The following is a 24,750-nucleotide window of genomic DNA, read 5'->3' as shown; positions in this document are numbered from 1 at the left end:
GAGGGGCGGAGCTTGCACCAGGGGGCGGAGCTTGCACAGGGACCCTGAGACCTTCGGGAGGGGGTCGGGGGGGGGGCAGGGGGCTCGGATCGCTCCCCCTCCACTCCCCCGAGTGTGTGCTGCGGGAGGGGCCAGACAACTGAGTCCCTTAGGACACACACAGACTTATGTGACCTTGACGTGACCCCAGCGTGACCCCCCATGACCTCCCCGTCACCCCTGTAGGACCCTCCCCCCACCCGAGCCCTCCTGCACGTCCCCGTACAAACCCTCGTGCAAGGCCCCCCGCACCGTGATCCCCCCTCTTCCCCAGCAGGCCCCCCCCGAGCCCCATGTGTCCCCGTGCGCCCCCCCGTGTCACACCGCCCGGTCCCACGGGGCGCACACCCCTCCACCCCCCGCTCGCTGCCGGGGGGACCCAGGTGTCCGGGAAAGAGGCGCCGGTGGGAAAAGGAGCCGCTGGGTTTATTGGGGGGGTGGGGGTGGAGGGCGCCCCTCGGCCCTTCTGGGTTGATTTTTCCTGATTTTGGTCCTTTTCCCCCAATTCCAACGGCTGGGGGCAGGGGGAGGGGTGAAGGCACCTCACGAGGGGGAGGGGGGGCACTTTGATACGCACAGACCCGCCCCGAAGCCGCAGCGGGGTGGGGGGAGGGCAGATGCCTGGGTCGTCCCCCCCCCTGACACCTGGGTCCCCCCCGCACACCCCCCATGGCCCCCCCAGTCTCTTGTCCAGGCCTGGGTCTGCTCCGGGGGTCCCCGACGGCGGGGTCCTCGCTGGGGTCCCGGATGCCTGGGTCCTCTTGGAGGTCATGGGGGTCGTGGGGGTCCCAGACATCTGCGTCCTCTCCCCTAAAACCACTCCTGCCCCAAATCTGCCTTTTCTCCCCTCAAAAAGCAGCGGCGCCGAAAAAACACCTTAAAAAAAGCCAAAATGCCCCAAAAAGGGAAGGGGGGGAAGGGCAGGGGAACCCCTCCTCCCCAAAACCCCAGGGTGATCCCCCCAAATGTCCTCAGAACAGGGGGGTCCCCCGCCGTATCCCCAGGGGGGGTCCCCCACATGGGGGGGGCTCCCAGGAAGAAGGGACCCCCCGTCATCAGGACCCCATTCCCCCACCGCTGCCGTGGGGCACCCGCCCCCCCCGGTACCCCCGAGCGCTGAGGGGGGGCAGCGGAGGGGGAGGGGGCGGCGGTGGCGGGGGGGGGAAGACAGTGCGGATGCCGCCCTCTTCGGGGGGCCGCAGGGGTCTTAGGGGTAGCCCCCCTCCCCCAATTTTGGGGGGCGGGGGGGGAGCCCCCCCACCTCCCCTCCTCCTCCTCCTCCACCATCCCCCCAAGACCCCCAAGACCACTCCGGCCGCCGCCGCTGCTGCCCCCCCCGCTGCCGCTGCTGGGGGTAGCATGGGGGGGGCATCCCTTGGCGTGGGGGGTCCCGGTGACACGGGGAGGGTCTCGCCGCCGGCGCGAGCCTGGGCGCAAAGCGGGGGGGTGGCGATGCCGGGGGGGTCGAGGGCAGACAGACAGACGCGGTAAGCGGCACGCGGCTGTAACGCCGTCACCACGTACTCCCCCCGCTCCCCCCGCACCAAGGTCTCCGTCACCGCCCCCCCCCCCGGCCGTAACCAACTCAACCGTAAGGATGCGCCAGGGGGGGCCGGGGGCCACCGGACCCTCAGAGACCCCCCGGGCGCCGCTTGGACCCATAGACCACCTGTTGACACCGGGACCCCCGGCACCACGGCAGCAGTGCCTGGCGCCGCCGCCATGACTCCGGGCGATGCCGCCACGGCCCCTGGTGACGCCGCCACGCCGCCCGGCGCGGCAGGGGGGTCACAGGCATCCATCTCCCCCCTCAAGTCCCCCACCGCCAGCCCCCGTAACCGCGCCGGCGCCTGGCACAGCAGCCCCTTGACCTCCAGCCCCCGCGGCGCCCGTCGGCGCAGCCAGTCCCGCAGCCAGGCCAAGTTGCAGCCGCAGAACCAGGGGTTGTTCCGCAGCCCCAGGTGGCTCAGGCTGCCCAGGTCGTCGAAGAGCCCCCGCGGCAGCGTCGTCAGGTTGTTGTCCGACAAATCCAGCCGCTCCAGCGACCGCATCCGCGCCAGGGCGCCGGCGGGGACGTGGCTGATGGCGTTGGCGGCCAGGGACAGGCGGCGAAGGCGAGCGCGGGGGAGGTTGGCCGGCGGCGCGGCCAACGCGTTTCGCCCCAGAGAGAGCTCGCTGAGGTTGACCAAGCGGCTGAAGGTGTCGTCCGCCATCCGCTGGTTGGCCAACAGGTTCCCGTCCAGCACCAAGCGCCGCAGCGCCGGCAGACCCTCGAAGGCGCGGAGGGGGATGGTGTGAATCCGGTTGTCGTCCAGCCGCAGCTCCTCCAGCGCCGGCGGGAGTCCCGGCGGGACGCTGCTGAGGTGATTCCGGGACAAAAACAGCAACCGTAAGCGGCGATTTTCGGCGAAGGCGTCTTCTTCAATGCCGGCGGCCGAGACCGAGTTGTCGTCCAGGTGCAGGCGCTCCAGCAGCGGCGCCCGCGCCAGCGCCCGCCGGCACAGCCCGCGGACGTTGTTCTCCTGGAGGTGCAGCTCCCGCAGCGCCGGCGGCAAATACGCCGGCAGTTGCTCCAAGGCGTTGGCGTAGAGATACAAAACCTTCAACGCCGATAAATGGCCCAAACGCGCCGGGATGCCGGCGTCGCCGATCCGGTTGTTTTGGAGGAAGAGGGTGGTAGCGCCGGCGGGGAGACCCTCGGGAACAGCCGTCAGCCCCCGGTCATTGCAGTAGACGTGGCCACCGGCGCAGCGGCAGACGGCAGGACAGGCGGCGACGGTGACAGTGACGACGGTGATGGCAGTGAGGATGGTCAGGAGGGGGGAGGGGAAAGGGGGGGTGCTCCCCCCCCGGAGGGCAGCCAGGGTGAAGGCTGTCAGGGCCCAGGTTGGGGGAGGGAGGGGGAGGAGGAGGAGGAGGAGGAGGGGGGGAGGGGGGGCCATGGGGGGAGGGGGGATCCTGTAGGGGGAAGGGGAGGGAGTAAGGGCGGGGGGCAGGGCACCCGGGCATCTGGGTCCTGCGTCCCCACGGGCAGTGTGTATAGGGCAGGGACCCTCCCCAGCCCCCCCCAGCTGTCCAGGTGCTGCACGACCCCCACTGACCCCATACATAGGACAGGGGCCCCCCCAGCACCCTCCATCCCCCCCCACTCTGTCACAGGGGACCCAGGCGTATGGGCATGGTACCCCCCCAACACTATCTACAGGGCAGGGACCCCCCCCAAGCCCCCCCCCCCCCATGGGGCACCCAGGCATCTGGGCACAGGATCCCCCTACAGACCCCATATATGGGGCAGGGCCCCCCCCCCCGAGCCCTCCCCCAGCACGGGGCGGGGGGCAGGGCCCTACCTGGGTCCTCTGCCTGCTGCCTGCCTGCAACCGTCCCCAGTCCTCGTGCGACGGGTCCTCGTGCGACGGGTTCTCGTGCGAGGCCGCTGCTACCGGCTCCAGTGCTCCATGGCCCCCCCCCCACCGGGGGGGCCGCTTTGGGGAGGGAGGGGTCGTGAGCCAGAGGAGCCCTTGTGTGACACGAGCCCTTGTGCGCCACCCTCGTGTGACACCCGACAGGACCCAGGCGTCCGGGCCTCCGCCCTCCCCTCCCCTGGGTGCTAATTACCAGCACCACTAATGAACCGCCCCTAATTAGTGCAGCTTGTTAGGGGACACCCCTGGGACCCTCATGCCCCAGGGTCGCCCTTGCGTCAGCCCCGACCTTTCACAAGGGCCTCGCACGAGGGGTCATGTGACCCATCCCCCAGGAGGGGACACAGGCATCCGGGTGATGCCCCCCAGTCTCAGCCCCCCCCCCAATTAAACACACTCCCCCATCAGCCCTGGGCGCCTGGGTCCCCCCCAGATGCCTGGGTCCCTCCCTCCAGCTGGAGCATCCCTGGGTGTTGAGGGGGGACGGGGGGATTTTGGAGGCTCGGGGGGGCTGGTGAGGTCAGGGGGGTCTGAGGCCCCGGGAAGGTCTCATGGAGGGGGGGGGTCGCTTCCCCAGACACCCGGATCCCCCCCGGACGCCTGGGCCCCTCCCCCCAGCTGGAGCATCCCTTGGGTACCCGGGGGGGTTGGGGGGCTTGGAGGGGTTTTGGGGGTTCGGTGGGGGGTTTGGAGGAGTCGGGGGGGGGTTTCATGGTGGAGGGGGGGGTCAGACCCTCGGGCGTCTGGGTCCCTTCCCTCCCCCCTCCCGGTTGCCTGGGTCCGCCCTGGACGCCTGAGTCCCTCTCCCTGGCTGGAGCATCCTTGGGTTCCGGGGGGGCTTGGGGAGGGCAGGGGGGGTCTCATGGAGAGGGGGTCAGGCCCCCCAACGCCTGGGTCCCTTCCCCTCCCCCCATCCCGGTCGCCTGGGCCCCTCCCCTTGACTGGACTATCCCTGGGTACCGGGGCGGGGGGGGGCGGGCGGGGGGGCGGTTTTGGGGACTCTGGCGGGTGTCCGGGGGATTTGGGGCGCCCCGGGGGGGGGGTGGTCGCTCCGGTGGTACCGGGGTGGGGGGATGGGCCCAGCACCCGGCTGCCTGGGTCCCTCCCCCGGGCTGGAGCATCACTGGGTACTGGGGGTGGGGGGGGATGGGGATGCAGGGGGGGATGGGGGGGAGGTTTCGGGGGGTCCCGGGGGGTGGGGATGGGTCGAGGGGGGGAAGAGGGGCCCTTACCGGGGTCGGTACCGGCCGGCGCGGTCGGGCCCGGTGCTGGCGGCGGCGGCTGCGGGCGTGGGAAGGCGGCGGAGGGGGGGGGGAGCGCCGCCTCCCGGTGCGCGGGGACCCGGGAGTGCGGGGGGACCCAGGCGCCCGGGGGGGCGGGGGGGGTAAATGCGGAGGAGGGAGCGGATTCCGGAGCGGTGTAAATCCGGAGGGAGGTCGCGGCTAAGAGCCCCCTCCCCGCCAGGACGTCTGGGACCCCGGGTGGGGGGGGGGGGCACGCGCACGGCGCTTGCACGGGGTCTCGCCTGGGGCATCACGGGGCGCGCACGAGGGTCAATGGCGCCTTGCACGGGCGCTTGCACGAGGGCTCACACGGGACACCACGGGGGTGCACAGAGGGGCCCACCGGGGCTGGTACCGGCAGGGGGAGGCCGGGGAGCGTGGGGGAGGCCCTTGTGCCCCCCTCGTGCCCCCCATGTCCCCAGATGTGCTGCACACGGGGACACCCCATTGCACGGGCACAGCCTTGCACGAGGACTGGGCTTGCATGAAAACGGGGGCACCCATCGCACTGGGATGGCCCTTGCACGGGGACCCCCTCACATGAGGTGTCCCACTCCACCCCCCCCCCGCCCTGTGGGTCCCTGTGAGCGCCTTCGGCAAGTGGTGGAGGGGGACAATGGGGGGTTTGGGGGGAACAGGGGGAATTTTGGGGCCCCTGGGTGTGGGTCAGGGTCCTCAGGGGCAGTTTGGGGCCCTGGGGGGGGCAGTTGTGGGTCGGGGGGGGGTGTCCCAGGACGTGCTGCACACGCACGTGGCAGGAGGAGTGGGTCACGCTCCGCAGCTTCCTGGGGCAGGATGAGGCCCCGGCCCACCGGCTGCTGCCCCCCCCCCCCCCCCCCCCCATCCCTCAACTGCCTCTGGGGGTCCCAGTGCCCCAACATCCCCCAGGTGTCCCCCCAGACCCTCAATTGTCCCCTAAGTGGGTCTCAACTGCTTCCCCCACCCCCCAATTCCCCCCCAACTGCCCCCGACGAGGCCCCAAATGCCCCTCCAGACCCCAAGTGCCCTTTAAAGGGGTCTCATGTGCCCCCTGGGTCCTCAACTGCCCCCCAATGTCCTTCCCAACCCCCAACTACCCGTTCAGACCCCCAACTGCCCCCCAACCATCTCCTCCGAGCCTCCCAAGTGCCCCCCAGCCCCGTCTCTCACCCCCCACCGCCCGAGACCTCAACCCCTAACACCTGGGTCCTCTCCACATCACCCTCCCCCCTAAATAAACGTGCACAGCGAGTGGGGCCGCATCTTTATTGGGGGGGCCGGAGGAGGGAGGGCACGTGCGAGGCCGCACGAGCGCTCGTGCGAGGGTTGCACGAGGGCCCACAGGGTCCGTGTGAGGCCTGTGCAAGGGTTGCACGAGGCAGCGTGAGGTCACACGAGGCTGCGTGAGGATGCACGAGGCACCCCCAGGCCCCATGCAAAGCCCCAGCACGACCTCGGGAAGCTTTGCCGGGCCTGTGCGAGGTGCCGCCAGCCTCGTGCGAGGCCTCGTGCAAGGCAGGAGCTCACTTGTAGAGGATGTCATAGTGGCCAGGGCGGTAGAGGAGGCAGACGCGGGGCTGGGAGCCCTCGGGGAAGACGTGGGGGTTGGTGGCACCGCCCTCCCCCCGGTCCATGTATTCCACCAGGATGGAGACGTGCAAGGCTCGTGCGAGGGCGATGATGTGGATGTGGTCACTCTCCTTGCACATGGGTTCTACCTCCTGTAAGGGGAAAAGGGGGTGAGGGGGGTGTGCGAAGGGCACGAGAGGGCAGCGGGGGCATGCAAGGGCACTCGGAGGCCGTGCAAGGGCAGCGTGAGGCTGTGCAAAGCTGTGGGAGAGACGTGCACGGACTACTGGAGGCTGCGTAATGGCGTGCGAGGGCCGTGCAAGGCTGAGTGAGCATCGTGCAGGGGCAACCAGAGGCTGTAAAAGGCTGTGCAAAGCCGTGCAAGAGCAGTGCAAACCTACGAGAGGGCTGTGCAAGGGCCACTGGAGGCTGGGTGAGGCTGTGCAAATGCCATTAGGAGCCGTGCAAAGCCGTGCCACAGCAGCGTGAGGGTGCGCGCAACCGTGCAAGGGCCATCGGAGGCTGTGCAAGGCTGTACGATGCCACACAAGGGCCACAAGAGACCGTACAGGACCCCATGAAGCTGCATAAGGGTGTTGGGAGGCAGCGTGAGGCCGTGCGAGGCTCCATGATGCCATGCAAGGGCCTTGGGATGCGAGGTGAGACCCGTGCAAAGCTTGTGCGAGACCAACGGGCAGCATGAGGCCGTGCAAGTTTGCACAAGGCTGCGAGACGGCACGCGAAGGCCAGGAGGCCTCGCAAGGACCACGTGAAGCTGCGTGAGGGTGCCGGGAGGCAGCGTGAGGCCCATGTGAGGCCTGTGCGATGCTCGCCTGAGGCCGTGCAAATCCGTGCAAAGCTGCAAGATGCCACACAAGAGACCCCGCGAGGACCCCGCGAAGCCACGCAGGGGCCCCAGAGGGTGTTGCGAGACCCGTGCGAGGCTGCGCGATGCCACACAAGGGCCACGCAAAGCTGCGTGAGGGTGCTGGGAGGCGGCGCGTGGCCCGTGCGAGGCCCCGACCTGCTGGCAGAACTCCTTGATGCTGCGGCCGCCCTCCAGGAACTGCTCGAAGAAGCGGCGGTGGCGCTGGAGGCAGCCGGAGGTCAGCAGGCGCAGGTAGACCACCAGGTAGTCGGAGGTGCTGGGCTCGTTGAAGGCCGCCAGCAGCTCCGGCAGCGGCACGCGGCGCTCCACCCGCTCGATCAGCTCCATGAACTGCCGGGAACACGCGTGTCAGGGGACCTGTGGGGTTACCTGCGCCGTCACGGGGCACACGCGCCATCGTGGGGTCACACGCGGGGTCACACATGCAGTCACGGGATCACGTCCCCCCATGCCCCTGCGTCCCGTGCCCCCCCATCCCACGTCCCCCGCGTCCCGTCCCCGTGTCCCCACCGTGTTGTGGAAGTCCTCGATGGTGAACTCGGTGAACCCCTGTGCCACCAGCTCCTCCTTGCTGCGGGCGGAGACCTCCTTGAACCTGGGGGGGGACCCGGGCGTCTGGAGGGGGACTCAGGCATCCAGGCAGGGACAGGGACAAGGGGGGCCCAGGGGCTTGGGGGGGACACCCAGGCATCCCAGGAGGGACTCAGGTGTCTGGGGCAGGGGGGGGTGGACTCAGGCATCCAGGGGTTGGGAGGGGGCAAGGGGCACCCAGGGGGCAGGGGGGGGCACACCCGGGGGGCCCAGGCACCCAGAGGGGGGACCCGGGGGACTCGGGCGGGTGCACGGGGGGTCCCGGCCGCGGCGCACCGCTGCAGCTCCTGGCCGTCCTCCAGCAGAGCCTCCAGGTGGGCGAAGCCGAAGGCTCGGTAGAAGCAGTTCCCGTCCGGCCGCGTCTTCCGGATGTAGGAATACTTCTGGAGCAGGTCCTGGGGGGACACGGTCAGATGGGGGGGACATGGGGACACCTCGGGGGCACAGAGACACCCCAGGGGACATGATGCCCTTTAAGGCTCCCAGTGCCATACTGGTATCCCAGAGCTGATCCCAGTGCCACAGCGGTGCCTTAAAGGTGCTCCCAGTCCCAAACTGGGACCCTATAAAGCCTCCCAGGGCCACACTGGCATCCTCCTAAAGGCTCCCAGTTCCATGCTGGTGCCCACCTTGATCTTCTGCTGGTAGATGTGGTCATCCTCAGCGTACTCCTTGTAAAGCACCGCCAGCTCCAGCCGCTCCGACACCAGTGGGTTCTGCACCGCGATCTGCACCCCGAGGGAGGGGTCAGGATTGGGGGGAATCCCGTAAGGGGGAGGGGAGCGATTTGGGGACCCCCCCCAAGGAGGTTTTCTTGGGGGGTGTGTGTGTTTCTCACCTCTTGCTGGATCCTGTCCTGCTGTGCCATGATGGCCTCATCATAGGCCAGGCAGTTCACACCTTTGGAGGGGGGATATTGGGGTTCACGGGGGCCCCCGATTTCATAAGGGCCCCCCATGGTGGTCTGGGGGGAGTGGGGTGAGGTGGGCACCCCCAAAATGCATCCTGGGAGGGGGGTTGGGGAGTGGCAGGACCCAGGGGAAATGCCTCTAGTTGGGGGATTGGGGTGCCAGGGGGAGACTATGGCGGTGTTGGGGGACACCCAACATATAGGGACCTACAGAGCGGTATTGGGGCACAGCGGGAAACTATAGTGGTATTAGGGTGCTATAGGAGACCTATAGGAGACTATTGGGGTGCTATGGGGGGCTATAGGAGGCACTGGGGTGCTGCCGGGAGCCCTACAGGGGTATCAGGGTGCTGAGGGGGCTATGGGGGTGTTATGGGGGAGACCATGGGGGCCCTGGGGTGCTATGAGGGGGCTTTCGGGGTACCGGGGAACCATGGGGGTGCTGCGGGGGAGGGGGGGGCTGTAGGAGTATTGGAGGCCCTATGGGCAGGAACTGAGCCTGGGCGCGGGGGGGGACCCTGTCCGGGGGTACCCGGGGGGTGCCGGGACGCAGGGGGAGGCCCGGGGGGGCGGCCCCGGTGGGGGTCCCGGCCGGCGCCCGTCGGTACCGTCCGCGTCGCCGCCGAGAGGCTCCGGCTTCTGCTGAGGCTCCTCCGCCGCCATCATCCGCCGCAGCCCCGCCCCGCGCAGCGCTTCCGGGTCACCGGCCGCCGCCAGCAGCGCTTCCGGGTCAACCGCCGCCCCGCCGGAAGCGCGCCCGGCCCTTAGCAACCGGCTCCTCCCTCCCTCGGTCTCTGGCCCGCCCCTAGCAACCGCCCGGGTGGGCGAGAGGCCCCGCCCCTGACGACCGCCCCAGCGACAGGCCCCGCCCATGGGGGGGTGTCCTGGTTTTGTGGTTTTTAGCGTCAGGCTGCAGCTGGGGTCTGCGTGTTCCTCAGTGCAGTCAAGGCCTCTGGAACCGTTAAGCTGTCACTCAGCGTCCAGCTGACTTGTTTAAAAATTTTTTTCGGCTGCGGAGGGCCGGAGGCAGCGAGCGGAGCGCCGCGAGAAGCGGGCCAGCGCGTGGTGGAGGGAGGATGTGACCGGTGGCTGCACCGCTGGCCTGTAGGGTTTGGTTTGGTGTTTGTTTGGGAGATGGAAAGCCGTGTGCGAGGCAGGATATCGGCACCGGAGCTGGCTTGGGCAAGGTGAGCCCGGGTGGCTGCAGCCGCGGTTCCTTTTCAGGTGAAGTTCGAAGCGTCCCCTGTTGTCTGTGTCCTACAGGTGGCACCCAGGCCTCGACGTGGCGACCGGTAAATGTCAGAGGCGGGGCAGGTGAGCGGCCACGGTAGCGGGGCAGGAGGTGGGAATCGGCGCGGGCAGGCTGCAGGTTCAGGCAGTATCTCAGCACGTGTCTCTTGCTTCGGTTTTTGTAGGTGCCACAGGCAGGCTCGGAGGGGCAAAGCCGCATGGCGGTGAGCGGCCCGAGGACGTGAGGCGCTTGTCAGCCGGGTCAGGGTTCAGTGCAGAGAATCACGGGGCAGCTCCACGAAGCCTTTCTCGTTGATTTTGCAGGTGCCGCGCAGGCAGCCTTTGGAATCGGATTCAGCCCCCGGCCCTCTGAGCGCTGAGCTGAGGATCAGGGACCACTGCCCTACAGTGTGTAATTTTAACTTCAGCTGCAAAGTGGAAATGTTTCTCATTCAGAGTTTCATTTTATGAACTTTCCATCAGAGTGGATATTCAGAGATTATGTACTTGACAGTAGAAGTCATAGCAACAAGACTTTTCACTGTTTTTTTTTTAAAAAAAAGAATTCCTTCCAAAGACCCAAGCGCAGCACATTTTCCAGAAGTTGATGGCGTCGCTGGTCTTTGGGTTCTCAGTTGTAAGAGTCGAGATGCCATAAAAACATGTTCCCCTGCAGCGCACCCAAAAGCATTAGCAAATCTGCCAGGCCTTTTTGGTGGCCTTACGCATCGCAGCACTGGGGACTTGATTTTTTTTTTCCCAGAAGTAAAACCTCATGGGGGATCTTTTCTCACTGATTTTTCTATCATAAATGAAACTTAAAAAAAACCCTAAAATGGTATCATTTACAAATTGACTTACATTGTTTAAACGGTAACTGCTAAATAGCTATGGCAGATAATTTGTTCGGTGCACTGAAGCAGTTAGCTGTTTGTTCTAAGCGTTCAAAAAGAGAGGGAACTGAAGGTTACAGGGTTTTTTCCTGACATGTTGTTGGGGTGCTCTCAAGTACTTCATTTCTGTCGCAGTTTCAGTGGCGCGGTTCCTTGGCAGTTCAGCAGTGTCTCTCTTGGCGGTGCAGCTGGCCAGACGTCCCTGCTAATTATGGAACACGCCAAACCCCCTCGTCGAGTTGTACGTGTGTATTTTGGAGATAGACAGTGTAATGGTATCAGCTCACAGCTGGGCGAGTTAAATTAACGTAAAATCAAGTACTTATGCATTTAATAAAAATACTTACATAAGCCTATGCACACCTTCTTAGTATAAAGTGAATTACTGACATTTATTAATTATTTTTTACTTTGCTTGTTAAAGTTCACTTCTGACTTTATTGACCCAGCAAGCAGGACGTGCAGCAGCAGCAGCAGCAGCAGCACAAGGGCCGCGGCGTCGCGGCGGATCCGTCAGCCGTAGGTTGTGATGACGGTACGACCTCGTCCTGCAGCCTCGCAAGGTTCCCTCCCTGCAGCCCTGCTGTACGGACGGGATGAGACATTCCGACGCCAGCAAGAGCGTTTGCTTTTATGGGCAGGATGTGCTCGGGATCGTATCGATCGGCCTTGCTGGTGATTTGAGGAGTTGAAATCGCTCCGGCCTTGCCAGGGTGTGTTGTATGTGGAGCTGACCTGTTCACACAGAGTCTCCCCGAGCTCCACTGATATCCTGACCCTTGTTCTGATGGAACTTCCTTCTGTGTTATTTTTTCAAGATGCTGTAATAGGATTTGGGTTTTTTGTTTTTCAGGTGTGTTGTTGTCAGCGTCTCCTGATGCTGACGGGTCCCCCAGGCCAGGTTTGCCTGCTGGCCGCTAACCCCCTGAAGCAGGGCCAGCCCTGTGTCTGGAGAGTCCTGGCTCAGCCTGTGGGACAGGGGCTGGGGGGGCTGTTCCACCTTTATTGTTCTAATAGAGCCACCCCTCAGGGTGGGGTGTGTACGTATGTAAATGGCATTATTAAAGTAATGAGTGATCTGCTGTGGGTTATCCCGGGTGGACCCCCTGGTGCGGGTCATCCCCACCCGTGTCCCCCGCCACGTGTTTCTACCCACACGCAGACCCCCCTGCCGTGTCCACCCCAGGTTTTCCCCCCACATGAGGTTTTTCTCTGCCATACACGGTGGTGGAGGGTGGTTTGTGGTGGGTGGGTGTTTTTTTCTTTTAAATTATTAAACTATTTCTATCTCAACCCGTGAGTTTTCTCACTTTCCCCTTCCCATTCTCTCCCTGTCCTGCTGGTGGAGAAGAGGAATCAGGGGGTGGGCTCGCCCAGGACGAGCAGCTTCAGGGCTGGGGGTCTGGTGGCAGTGCAGACCCCCGGCGCAGGGCCCGGCAGAGGCTCTCACCACCATTTCCATCTGGACCACAACAGGGTCCGACAGGCCGGAGCGCAGCGAGGGGGCTGGTGGGAGTGTCAGCTCTGTGCAGCTGTGGGAGATTCAGTGTGTTAAGAGTCAAATCATGTGTTATTGGTAAATGGTTAAGAGGCAAGACGGCATTGGCCTGTCAGCCCTGCACAGCTGTGGGAGATTCGATACTGAAGAGCCAAATAGACATCAGCAAGGGAGCTCGGTGAAGGGCTCTGCTCAGGAGCTCTGTTTTGTGCAGGCTTGGCGAAGAGCTGGTCGGTCCTGCGCTGGCTCAGAGAAGTGCCAGCTCTGCTCTGCACAGGCCCGGAGAAGCAGCAAGGCTTTGAGGAGAAACAGGCCTTGGAAGAGAGGTAAGAAACTGCCAGGATGTGCTAAGGTGGATGGAACTGTTTGTTGGAGAGAGGGTTGATGACTGTCTAGTTGCCAATTTGCTTATTATGAAGTAAGAGCTTGAACGAGAGTGTAAGTGTGTGTTGTTGTATGAGTACGTATTAACGTGAGAAAAAGAGATATTAAAGAAAATAAACAGCCCCTGCCCTGCAGAAAGAAAGAAGAACATTGTGATGTGTGAATTATTTTGGCTGCTACAACTTACTACAATTTAGTATAATTTATTACAGGGGCTGGTGGGCAATGGGGGCCTGTGGAAACAACGCTTCACCCCCAAAACCTGCCAGAGGCTGTGCAGGGCAGGGGGAGGATCTGCAGGCGCTGGGGGAGCAGAAACCCCACCCCATCTGGGGTGAGTGGCCTGGGGCAGCCCGAGGACCCCTGGCCCCAGCACTCGTCCATGAAAGGACTTGGGGGTCATGGGGAGGGGTGCAGGGGGGGAGATGGGGAGACCTGCCATTCGTCATGGTCTGGCTGTCCCAGCACGGTACGGGCGTCCATGCCCACCCCGACCCGTCAAGGGTCCCGCCACTGTCCATGGGAGCACAGGGACCCTCCAGGAGCCCCGGGTGGGTGGGTGGGTGGTGCAGGAAGGGGTTGGAGCAAGTGGCAGGGCTGGGGAGGGGAAGCTGGGAGCCAGCGAGGGGTGGCCAGACCCGACATCGTGGGAGCATCCCGCTCCCCGTGTGCACCCTCACCCCAGGGAGTACTCAGGGAGTTTTTCAGACTGTCCAAGGTCTGTCTTATCTTCACTAGGCAAGGAGTTACAGGTTTGAAAACATCTTACAAGTGGGTAATGAATTTATACAAAAGTATAAATTAAATTACATACATTGCAGTAAAATACGGGAAAAATAAAAGCTAGTAAAACACAAGTGATGGTTAACGTTAAAACTAAATGTGCTACTTTACAGGTCCCTGTACATTAGCAAGTTCAAGTGTACTTGTAGCAACTTCCTTCACACTAGTGAAAGATGCAGCTTAGACAAAATGTAATTAGTAGCGAGGATGAAACGCTGTGAGAATGTTTATCCAACTTCCCTTGTTCAGCCTTGCTCAAGGCTGAGAACCCAAGTGTTCGGCCTTGTTAGAAACTCCCTTGGTTCTCCTCCCCAAGCCCTGGCCAGGCTCTGGGTGGAATCCAACAGGAGGATGAAACCAGATGTTTCTGCTCAAAACAAAGGTGCCAGTTATTCTGATTATCTGACTTTTGATATATAAGGCTGGACCCGTGTGGTGGTTTAGCCCCTGCCGGGGTCTGAGACCACGCGGCCGCTGCCCCTCCCCCACAAAGGGAGTGAAATACAAAGCCCCAAGACTGAAATAAGGAAAGGTTTAATACAACAATGCAATAGCAACACAACAAACAACAACAATAACAATAACAGTGATAGCAATGAACAGAGCAAAATAGCTACCAAATACAGCAGTGAGAAGCACGATGTACAAAACCATGAGTGCACCGCGCTCCCACGCCAGGAAAATGTGACCTGCCAGGATGTGACTTCGGCATGGTATCTGAATAACCCGGCTAGAGCTCCCCCCCCACTGCTGGGGAAACTTAACCCTATCCTGGTTAAACCAGGACAACCCACTTGCTGCGACTCTGGATGCCTCACCTCTGGATGGATGCATCGTGGAGGACTTCCCACTTGCAGGGAAAGGTACTACAAAACCTCGCTGCAACCGGGGCTCCGCGGCGACTGCGGGTCTGGATGTTGGTGACGTATGCAAGTGGTGATGGATCTTTCTTAATCACTGTTCTCCCCACTGTGTAGTAATGATTAGGTGCAATACCTTGCTTGTTCTTATTTTCTATAATTAACTATGTAGTAATAAAGTGTACTATTCTGTACTTATTGCTTATTTTCTGCATTACTTGGTTATATCCTTAATTATTAACAGTAAAATAAGCGTACACTTTTCACTCTGGTCTCTGAGTTTAATTGGCATCCTCGATCAGCAAAACACCAGAAGGTGCAAGCAGGGAATTCTAATAGGGTCCGGGTAAGGGTTAGGGTTAGGTCCTCTCTTGGACCCTTTGTGCTGCTCCCTGTCTCGACTATTGATCGCTTCATCTCTCTGTCTTGTTCTCTGTTCCTGTCTTTTCTCACGCGCCACCTCTCTGTCCTTCTCTCTGTTGCTCTTGTTGGTTCTAGGTCAGCACCCTGCTCTGTGTCCCTCTCCCTTCCGCAGTTGTCTCCTGCTCTCTGGCTCCCTGTCCCTCACCTGTCTTCTAGATGCCTCCGTCCTGCCTCCTCTCTTTCCTGATCCCTCTGGCCTGTTTCCCATCGCCAGCTTGCCGTTCTTTCTCCACTTCTCTGCCTCGGTCCTGTCCCTCTCCTCATGTCTCAGTTGCTGCTGTTTCTTTCTCCATTACCACCCCGCTCCCTGTCCCTTTTCTCTTCTCTCTCTCCTCCATCGTCTCCTGAACATTTTGCCTGTAGAGCTCCATACCGCTCTCTGTGGCGTTCTTTCCCGGTATAACCCCGTGCCCAGCTCCCTGTGCCATTCTGTCCTGCTCCGTGGCCTTTTCCCTTTCAGCCCGTCCTGGTCTTTCCTTTCTCCCTCTCTTTGTCCCGATCCCTCTCCCTTTCTCCCTCTCTCGCTCTCCCATCCCCTCAAGCCCTCTGCCTTCTTGACCGTCTCTTGCTCTCCCTCCTTCCCACCTTCCTTCCCCCACATTTGATTTCTCTCTCTCTCTGTTCTTTCTTCTCTCCACTCATCATTATCTCTCTTCCTCTGTCTTGCTCCCTGACGCTGTTTTACTTCCACCCTGTCCCTGCAGGACTCCTCCTTCCCTTGCTAGTGATTTCTCCCTCTCTACTTCCACCACGTCTTCTCATCCCTTTTGGCTTCCCAGCCCTTTTCAAACTCTAATGCCCGCACACCTCGCACCCTTTTCGGCACCTACTTTTTTCTGGCCTATAGCTGCCCTCCAGCCTCTACTGCCCTCCAACCTCCCACCCTTTTTCAGCCTTCAGTGTTTTCCGGCCTCTACTTCCCCCAGGTCTCCCGCCCTGTTTTGGCCTCCACTTTTTTCTGGCCTCTACCTCCCTCCAGCCTCCCATCTCCTTTTGGCCTCCCACCCCTTTTTGGCCTCCACTTTTTTCTTGGCCTCTACTTCCCTCGGGCCTCCCACCCCTTTTTTGGCTTCCACATTTTTCTGGCCTCTATCGCCCTTTCAGCCTTCCATTTTGGCCTCCTGCAACATTTTCGGCCCCCCTCCTTTATGTGCTCTTTGAACTTCTGACCCAGCCCTTTTCTGTCTCTCACACCTTTTGGTACTCCACAAGTTTATGCCCTTTACTTGCCTTCCAGCCTCACACCCATTTTCAGTCTCCACTTTTTTCTGGCCTATATTTACCCTCCATTCTCTACTTCCCTCTGGCCTCCCACCCTGTTTTGGCCTCCCATCCCTTTTGGGCCTTCGCTTTTTTTTCTGGCATCTACTTCCCTCCAGCCTCCCACCTCTTTTTGGCCACACACCCCTTTTTTGGCTTCCACATTTTTCTGGCCTCTGTTTCCCTTCCAGACTCCCGTTTCGGCCTCCTGCAGCTTTTTGGTCCCCTCCTTTATTCAGGCCTTTATGTGCTCTTTGACCTTCCGACCCTTTGTTGCCCACCCAGCCCTTTTCTGTGTCCCACCCCTTTTGGCTCTCCACAAGTTTCTGCCCTTTACTTGCCCTCTGCCATCACACCCCTTTTCGGTCTCCACTTTTTTCTGGCCTGTATTTACCCTACATCATCTACTTCCCTCCAGCCTCCCACCCCACCCCTAAAGAAAGGCTTTACTCTTTCTGGCCTCTACTTTCCTCTGGCCTCCCACCCTGTTTCGGAATCCGCTCTTTTCTGGCCTCTACTTCTCTCAAGACTCCCACCCCGTTTCGGCCTCCCACCATGATTTGGCCACCAATTTTTTCTGGCCTCTACTTCTTGCTGGCCTCCCACCCTGTTTTGGCCTCCCACCCCAATTTGACCTCCACTTTTTCTGGCATCTAATTTCCTATGCCCTCTGACCTCATTTCGGCCTCCCACTCCTTTTCAGCATCCACTGGTTTCTGGCCTCTTCTTCCCTCCAGTGTTCCACCCCTTTTTGGCCTCCACTTTTTCTGACCTCTACATGCCTCTGGCCTCCCAACATGTTTTGGACTCCCACCCCATTTTGGCATCCAATTTTTAGCCGGACTCTACTTCCCTCCGGCCTCCCACCGCATTTCGGCCTCCAATTTCTTCTGGCCTCTACTTCCTTTTGGCCGCCCACCCTGTTTCAGCCTCCCACAGTGATTTGGCCTCCAATTTTTTATGGCCTCTACGTCTCGCTGGCTTCCACCCTGTTTTGGCCTCCCACCCTTTTTTAGACTCCACTTTTCTGGCCTCTACTTTCTTCTGGCCTCCCACCATATTTCAGCCTCCCACCCCACTTTGGCATCCACTATTTTCTGGCCTCTAGCTCCCTCCGGCCTCCCACATCTTTTCGGCCTACCCCCCCTTTTTTGCCTTTCACATTTTTCTGGCCTCTATTTCCCTTCCAGCCTCCCGTTTCGGCCTCCTGCACCTTTTCGGCCCCCCTCCTTTATTCAGGCCTTTATGTGCTCTTTGAACTTCCGACCCTTTGACGCCCACCCAGCCCTTTTCCGTCTTCCACCCCTTTTGGCTCTCCACAAGTTTCTGCCCTATACTTGCCCTCTGCCATCACACCCCTTGTCGGTCTCCACTTTTTTCTTCTGGCCTATGTTTACCCTCCAGCCTCTACTTCCCTCTGACCTCCCACCCTTTTTCAGCATTCCCTGTTTTGTAACCTTATTTGCTTCCAGCCTCCCACACCTTTTCGGCCTCCACTTTTTTCTGGCCTCTACTTCCCACTGGCCTCCCACCTCTTTTTGGCCTACCACCCATTTTTGCCTTTCACATTTTTCTGGCCTCTATTTCCCTTCCAGCCTCCTGTTTTGGCCTCCTGCAGCTTTTCGGTCCCCTCCTTTATTCAGGCCTTCATGTGCTCTTTGAACTTCCGACCCTTTGTTGCCCACCCAGCCCTTTTCTGTGTCCCACCTCTTTTGGCACTCCACAAACTTCTGCCCTTTATAGCCCTCTGGCCCAACACCCCTTTTCGGTTTCCACTTTTATCTGGCCTATATTTACTATCCAGCCTCTACTTCCCCCTGGCCTCCCACCCTTTTATGGCTTTCCTTTTTTCTAATCCCTACTTCCCTCCATCCTCCCACCCAGTTTTGGCATCCACTATTTTGTGGCCTCCACTTCCTTCCGGCCTCCCACCCCATTTCAGCCTCCACTTTTTCTGGCCTTTACTTTCCTCTGGCCTCCTACCACATTTCGGACTCCCCCCCTGTTTTGGCCTCCAATTTCTTCTGGCCTCTACTTCACTCCAGCCTCCCACCCTATTTTGGTCTCGCATCAGTATTCGGCCTCCAATTTTTTCTGGCCTCCCACCACATTTTGGCCTCCCACCCCATTTTGGTATCCAACCAAAATTGGAGGTCGAAAAAGGGTGGGAGGCTGGAGAGAAGTAGAGGCTAGAAAAATTGGAGGTTGAAAAGAGGTGGGAGGCCCAAAAGGGGTGGGTGTTGGGGAATGGCTTAAGGAACAGGGACATGGCTCCTTAGACGACTTGACCACTGACATTTAGCATGACTAGGCCGCACTTAGCATATGTTAGGCCTCACTTGACATAAGTTAGAACATAAGAGGGTAGGACAAGGACGGAGCGACCTTGACGAAGTGGTAAACAACTTTTAAGGCAAGGGGCCAGAGAAGGGAGGATTTTGAACGGAATGCGAAAACCGCAGGGGGGCCGAGGGGGCTGAGATATTATAATGCTGCTTCTTAGATATCACCAATTAGATGATGATACATATACATATTAATGTGGAAGGAGATAAAAGGGATCGCGTATCCAAATAAAGTTGGAGCTTGCTTATTATTCATATTGAATTCGTGCCTTGCTTCCTTCACTCGTCGCAGGTGGGAGGCCAAAAAGGGGTGGGAGGCTGGAGAGAATTAGAGGCTAGCAAAAATTGGAGGCCGAAAAGGAGTGGGAGGCCAAAAAGGGATGGGAGGCCAAAAAGGGGTGGGAGGCTGGAGAAAAGTAGAAGCCAGCAAAAATTGGAGGTCGAAATGGGGTGAGAGGCCAAAAAGGGGTGGGAGGCCAAAAAAGAGTGGGAGGCTGAGAGAAGTAGAGGCCAGAAAAAATTAGAGGCCGAAAAGGGGTGGGAGGTCGAAAAATGTTGGGAGGCTGGAGAGAAGTAGAGGCCAGAAAAAATTGGAGGCAAAAGGGGGTGGGAGGCCAGAAAATGGTGGGAGGCTGGTAGTAAATAGAGGACAGAAAAAAATTGGAGACCAAAAGTTAGTGGGAGGCAGAAAGGGGTGGGAGGTCAAAAAGGGGTGGGAGGCTGGAGAGAAGTAGAGGCCAGAAAAAACTGGAGGCCAAAAAGGGGTGGGAGGCCAAAAAGGGGTGGGAGGCTGGAGAGAAGTAGAGGCTAGAAAAATTGGAGGTTGAAAAGAAGTGGGAGGCCCAAAAGGGGTGGGTGTTGGGGAATGGCTTAAGGAACAGGGACATGGCTCCTTAGACGACTTGACCACTGACATTTAGCATGACTAGGCCGCACTTAGCATATGTTAGGCCTCACTTGACATAAGTTAGAACATAAGAGGGTAGGACAAGGACGGAGCGACCTTGACGAAGTGGTAAACAACTTTTAAGGCAAGGGGCCAGAGAAGGGAGGATTTTGAACGGAATGCGAAAACCGCAGGGGGGCCGAGGGGGCTGAGATATTATAATGCTGCTTCTTAGATATCACCAATTAGATGATGATACATATACATATTAATGTGGAAGGAGATAAAAGGGATCGCGTATCCAAATAAAGTTGGAGCTTGCTTATTATTCATATTGAATTCGTGCCTTGCTTCCTTCACTCGTCGCAGGTGGGAGGCCAAAAAGGGGTGGGAGGCTGGAGAGAATTAGAGGCTAGCAAAAATTGGAGGCCGAAAAGGAGTGGGAGGCCAAAAAGGGATGGGAGGCCAAAAAGGGGTGGGAGGCTGGAGAGAAGTAGAGGCCAGAAAAAATTGGAGGTCGAAATGGGGTGAGAGGCCAAAAAGGGGTGGGAGGCCAGAAAAGGGTGGGAGGCTGGAGAAAAGTAGAAGCCAGCAAAAATTGGAGGTTGAAAAGGGGTGGGAGGCCAAAAAGGGGTGGGAGGCCAAAAAAGAGTGGGAGGCTGGAGAGAAGTAGAGGCCAGAAAAAATTGGAGGCCGAAAAGGGGTGGGAGGCCAAAAAGGGGTGGGAGGCTGGAGAGAAGTAGAGGCTACAAAAATTGGAGGCCGAAAAATGAGTGGGAGTCCAAAAAGGGGTGGGAGGCCAAAAAGGGGTGGGAGGCTGGAGAGAAGTAGAGGCCAGAAAAAACTGGAGGCCGAAAAGGGGTGGGAGGCTGAAAAGGGGTGGGAGGCTGGAGAGAAGTAGAGGCCAGAAAAAATTGGAGGCCGAAAAGGGGTGGGAGGCCAAAAAGGGGTGGGAGGCTGGAGAGAAGTAGAGGCTAGAAAAATTGGAGGTTGAAAAGAGGTGGGAGGCCCAAAAGGGGTGGGTGTTGGGGAATGGCTTAAGGAACAGGGACATGGCTCCTTAGACGACTTGACCACTGACATTTAGCATGACTAGGCCGCACTTAGCATATGTTAGGCCTCACTTGACATAAGTTAGAACATAAGAGGGTAGGACAAGGACGGAGCGACCTTGACGAAGTGGTAAACAACTTTTAAGGCAAGGGGCCAGAGAAGGGAGGATTTTGAACGGAATGCGAAAACCGCAGGGGGGCCGAGGGGGCTGAGATATTATAATGCTGCTTCTTAGATATCACCAATTAGATGATGATACATATACATATTAATGTGGAAGGAGATAAAAGGGATCGCGTATCCAAATAAAGTTGGAGCTTGCTTATTATTCATATTGAATTCGTGCCTTGCTTCCTTCACTCGTCGCAGGTGGGAGGCCAAAAAGGGGTGGGAGGCTGGAGAGAATTAGAGGCTAGCAAAAATTGGAGGCCGAAAAGGAGTGGGAGGCCAAAAAGGGATGGGAGGCCAAAAAAGGGTGGGAGGCTGGAGAAAAGTAGAAGCCAGCAAAAATTGGAGGTCGAAATGGGGTGAGAGGCCAAAAAGGGGTGGGAGGCCAAAAAAGAGTGGGAGGCTGAGAGAAGTAGAGGCCAGAAAAAATTAGAGGCCGAAAAGGGGTGGGAGGTCGAAAAATGTTGGGAGGCTGGAGAGAAGTAGAGGCCAGAAAAAATTGGAGGCAAAAGGGGGTGGGAGGCCAGAAAATGGTGGGAGGCTGGTAGTAAGTAGAGGACAGAAAAAAATTGGAGACCAAAAGTTAGTGGGAGGCAGAAAGGGGTGGGAGGTCAAAAAGGGGTGGGAGGCTGGAGAGAAGTAGAGGCCAGAAAAAACTGGAGGCCAAAAAGGGGTGGGAGGCCAAAAAGGGGTGGGAGGCTGGAGAGAAGTAGAGGCTAGAAAAATTGGAGGTTGAAAAGAAGTGGGAGGCCCAAAAGGGGTGGGTGTTGGGGAATGGCTTAAGGAACAGGGACATGGCTCCTTAGACGACTTGACCACTGACATTTAGCATGACTAGGCCGCACTTAGCATATGTTAGGCCTCACTTGACATAAGTTAGAACATAAGAGGGTAGGACAAGGACGGAGCGACCTTGACGAAGTGGTAAACAACTTTTAAGGCAAGGGGCCAGAGAAGGGAGGATTTTGAACGGAATGCGAAAACCGCAGGGGGGCCGAGGGGGCTGAGATATTATAATGCTGCTTCTTAGATATCACCAATTAGATGATGATACATATACATATTAATGTGGAAGGAGATAAAAGGGATCGCGTATCCAAATAAAGTTGGAGCTTGCTTATTATTCATATTGAATTCGTGCCTTGCTTCCTTCACTCGTCGCAGGTGGGAGGCCAAAAAGGGGTGGGAGGCTGGAGAGAATTAGAGGCTAGCAAAAATTGGAGGCCGAAAAGGAGTGGGAGGCCAAAAAGGGATGGGAGGCCAAAAAGGGGTGGGAGGCTGGAGAGAAGTAGAGGCCAGCAAAAATTGGAGGTCGAAATGGGGTGAGAGGCCAAAAAGGGGTGGGAGGCCAGAAAAGGGTGGGAGGCTGGAGAAAAGTAGAAGCCAGCAAAAATTGGAGGTTGAAAAGGGGTGGGAGGCCAAAAAGGGGTGGGAGGCCAAAAAAGAGTGGGAGGCTGGAGAGAAGTAGAGGCCAGAAAAAATTGGAGACTGAAAAGGGGTGGGAGGCCAAAAAGGGGTGGGAGGCTGGAGAGAAGTAGAGGCTACAAAAATTGGAGGCCGAAAAATGAGTGGGAGTCCAAAAAGGGGTGGGAGGCCAAAAAGGGGGGGGAGGCTGGAGAGAAGTAGAGGCCAGAAAAAACTGGAGGCCGAAAAGGGGTGGGAGGCTGAAAAGGGGTGGGAGGCTGGAGAGAAGTAGAGGCCAGAAAAAATTGGAGGCCGAAAAGGGGTGGGAGGCCAAAAAGGGGTGGGAGGCTGGAGAGAAGTAGAGGCTAGAAAAATTGGAGGTTGAAAAGAGGTGGGAGGCCCAAAAGGGGTGGGTGTTGGGGAATGGCTTAAGGAACAGGGACATGGCTCCTTAGACGACTTGACCACTGACATTTAGCATGACTAGGCCGCACTTAGCATATGTTAGGCCTCACTTGACATAAGTTAGAACATAAGAGGGTAGGACAAGGACGGAGCGACCTTGACGAAGTGGTAAACAACTTTTAAGGCAAGGGGCCAGAGAAGGGAGGATTTTGAACGGAATGCGAAAACCGCAGGGGGGCCGAGGGGGCTGAGATATTATAATGCTGCTTCTTAGATATCACCAATTAGATGATGATACATATACATATTAATGTGGAAGGAGATAAAAGGGATCGCGTATCCAAATAAAGTTGGAGCTTGCTTATTATTCATATTGAATTCGTGCCTTGCTTCCTTCACTCGTCGCAGGTGGGAGGCCAAAAAGGGGTGGGAGGCTGGAGAGAATTAGAGGCTAGCAAAAATTGGAGGCCGAAAAGGAGTGGGAGGCCAAAAAGGTATGGGAGGCCAAAAAAGGGTGGGAGGCTGGAGAAAAGTAGAAGCCAGCAAAAATTGGAGGTCGAAATGGGGTGAGAGGCCAAAAAGGGGTGGGAGGCCAAAAAAGAGTGGGAGGCTGAGAGAAGTAGAGGCCAGAAAAAATTAGAGGCCGAAAAGGGGTGGGAGGTCGAAAAATGTTGGGAGGCTGGAGAGAAGTAGAGGCCAGAAAAAATTGGAGGCAAAAGGGGGTGGGAGGCCAGAAAATGGTGGGAGGCTGGTAGTAAGTAGAGGACAGAAAAAAATTGGAGACCAAAAGTTAGTGGGAGGCAGAAAGGTGTGGGAGGTCAAAAAGGGGTGGGAGGCTGGAGAGAAGTAGAGGCCAGAAAAAACTGGAGGCCGAAAAGGGGTGGGAGGCTGAAAAGGGGTGGGAGGCTGGAGAGAAGTAGAGGCCAGAAAAAACTGGAGGCCGAAAAGGGGTGGGAGGCCAAAAAGGGGTGGGAGGCTGGAGAGAAGTAGAGGCTAGAAAAATTGGAGGTTGAAAAGAGGTGGGAGGCCCAAAAGGGGTGGGTGTTGGGGAATGGCTTAAGGAACAGGGACATGGCTCCTTAGACGACTTGACCACTGACATTTAGCATGACTAGGCCGCACTTAGCATATGTTAGGCCTCACTTGACATAAGTTAGAACATAAGAGGGTAGGACAAGGACGGAGCGACCTTGACGAAGTGGTAAACAACTTTTAAGGCAAGGGGCCAGAGAAGGGAGGATTTTGAACGGAATGCGAAAACCGCAGGGGGGCCGAGGGGGCTGAGATATTATAATGCTGCTTCTTAGATATCACCAATTAGATGATGATACATATACATATTAATGTGGAAGGAGATAAAAGGGATCGCGTATCCAAATAAAGTTGGAGCTTGCTTATTATTCATATTGAATTCGTGCCTTGCTTCCTTCACTCGTCGCAGGTGGGAGGCCAAAAAGGGGTGGGAGGCTGGAGAGAATTAGAGGCTAGCAAAAATTGGAGGCCGAAAAGGAGTGGGAGGCCAAAAAGGTATGGGAGGCCAAAAAAGGGTGGGAGGCTGGAGAAAAGTAGAAGCCAGCAAAAATTGGAGGTCGAAATGGGGTGGGAGGCCAAAAAGGGGTGGGAGGCCAAGAAAGAGTGGAGGCTGGAGAGAAGTAGAGGCCAGAAAAAATTAGAGGCCGAAAAGGGGTGGGAGGTCGAAAAATATTGGGAGGCTGGAGAGAAGTAGAGGCCAGAAAAAATTGGAGGCAAAAGGGGGTGGGAGGCCAGAAAATGGTGGGAGGCTGGTAGTAAATAGAGGACAGAAAAAAATTGGAGACCAAAAGTTAGTGGGAGGCAGAAAGGGGTGGGAGGTCAAAAAGGGGTGGGAGGCCAAAAAGGGGTGGGAGGCCAAAAAAGAGTGGGAGGCTGGAGAGAAGTAGAGGCCAGAAAAAATTGGAGGTCGAAATGGGATGAGAGGCCAAAAAGGGGTGGGAGGCCAAAAAAGAGTGGGAGGCTGAGAGAAGTAGAGGCCAGAAAAAATTAGAGGCCGAAAAGGGGTGGGAGGTCGAAAAATGTTGGGAGGCTGGAGAGAAGTAGAGGCCAGAAAAAATTGGAGGCAAAAGGGGGTGGGAGGCCAGAAAATGGTGGGAGGCTGGTAGTAAGTAGAGGACAGAAAAAAATTGGAGACCAAAAGTTAGTGGGAGGCAGAAAGGGGTGGGAGGTCAAAAAGGGGTGGGAGGCTGGAGAGAAGTAGAGGCCAGAAAAAACTGGAGGCCAAAAAGGGGTGGGAGGCCAAAAAGGGGTGGGAGGCTGGAGAGAAGTAGAGGCTAGAAAAATTGGAGGTTGAAAAGAAGTGGGAGGCCCAAAAGGGGTGGGTGTTGGGGAATGGCTTAAGGAACAGGGACATGGCTCCTTAGACGACTTGACCACTGACATTTAGCATGACTAGGCCGCACTTAGCATATGTTAGGCCTCACTTGACATAAGTTAGAACATA

At 58.3% G+C, this 24,750-nt stretch overlaps 1 protein-coding gene across 1 annotated transcript; it reads right to left on the bottom strand.

The window, feature by feature from the left end:
- Window positions 1–5,975: 5,975 nt before the first annotated feature.
- On the bottom strand, window positions 5,976–9,436 carry OTUB1 (OTU deubiquitinase, ubiquitin aldehyde binding 1). The gene is made up of 7 exons (XM_074857565.1): window positions 9,291–9,436; window positions 8,611–8,672; window positions 8,402–8,500; window positions 8,049–8,167; window positions 7,692–7,776; window positions 7,317–7,511; window positions 5,976–6,444 (listed from the first exon to the last, which is right to left on the bottom strand). The coding sequence occupies exons 1-7, from the start codon at window positions 9,346–9,348 to the stop codon at window positions 6,247–6,249; spliced, it is 816 nt and encodes a 271-aa protein (XP_074713666.1). The 5' UTR covers window positions 9,349–9,436; the 3' UTR covers window positions 5,976–6,246.
- Between the last annotated feature and the right edge of the window lie 15,314 nt (window positions 9,437–24,750).

Source organism: Strix uralensis, unplaced genomic scaffold (assembly GCF_047716275.1).
Source record: "Strix uralensis isolate ZFMK-TIS-50842 unplaced genomic scaffold, bStrUra1 scaffold_223, whole genome shotgun sequence".
In the NCBI taxonomy this organism is placed as follows: Eukaryota; Metazoa; Chordata; class Aves; order Strigiformes; family Strigidae; genus Strix; species Strix uralensis.
This window is presented reverse-complemented; position numbering and strand designations above follow the sequence as displayed.

What these genes read in the sequence shown, in the direction of transcription:
- OTUB1 (XM_074857565.1), bottom strand. Translation starts at nt 9,348, where the DNA reads ATGATGGCGGCGGAGGAGCCTCAGCAGAAGCCGGAGCCTCTCGGCGGC. An exon ending in AGGACAGGATCCAGCAAGAG is followed by an intron (nt 8,501 to 8,610) that starts GTGAGAAACACA and finishes CTCGGGGTGCAG; the next exon opens with ATCGCGGTGCAGAACCCACT. An exon ending in TCAAGGAGTTCTGCCAGCAG is followed by an intron (nt 6,445 to 7,316) that starts GTCGGGGCCTCG and finishes TTCCCCTTACAG; the next exon opens with GAGGTAGAACCCATGTGCAA.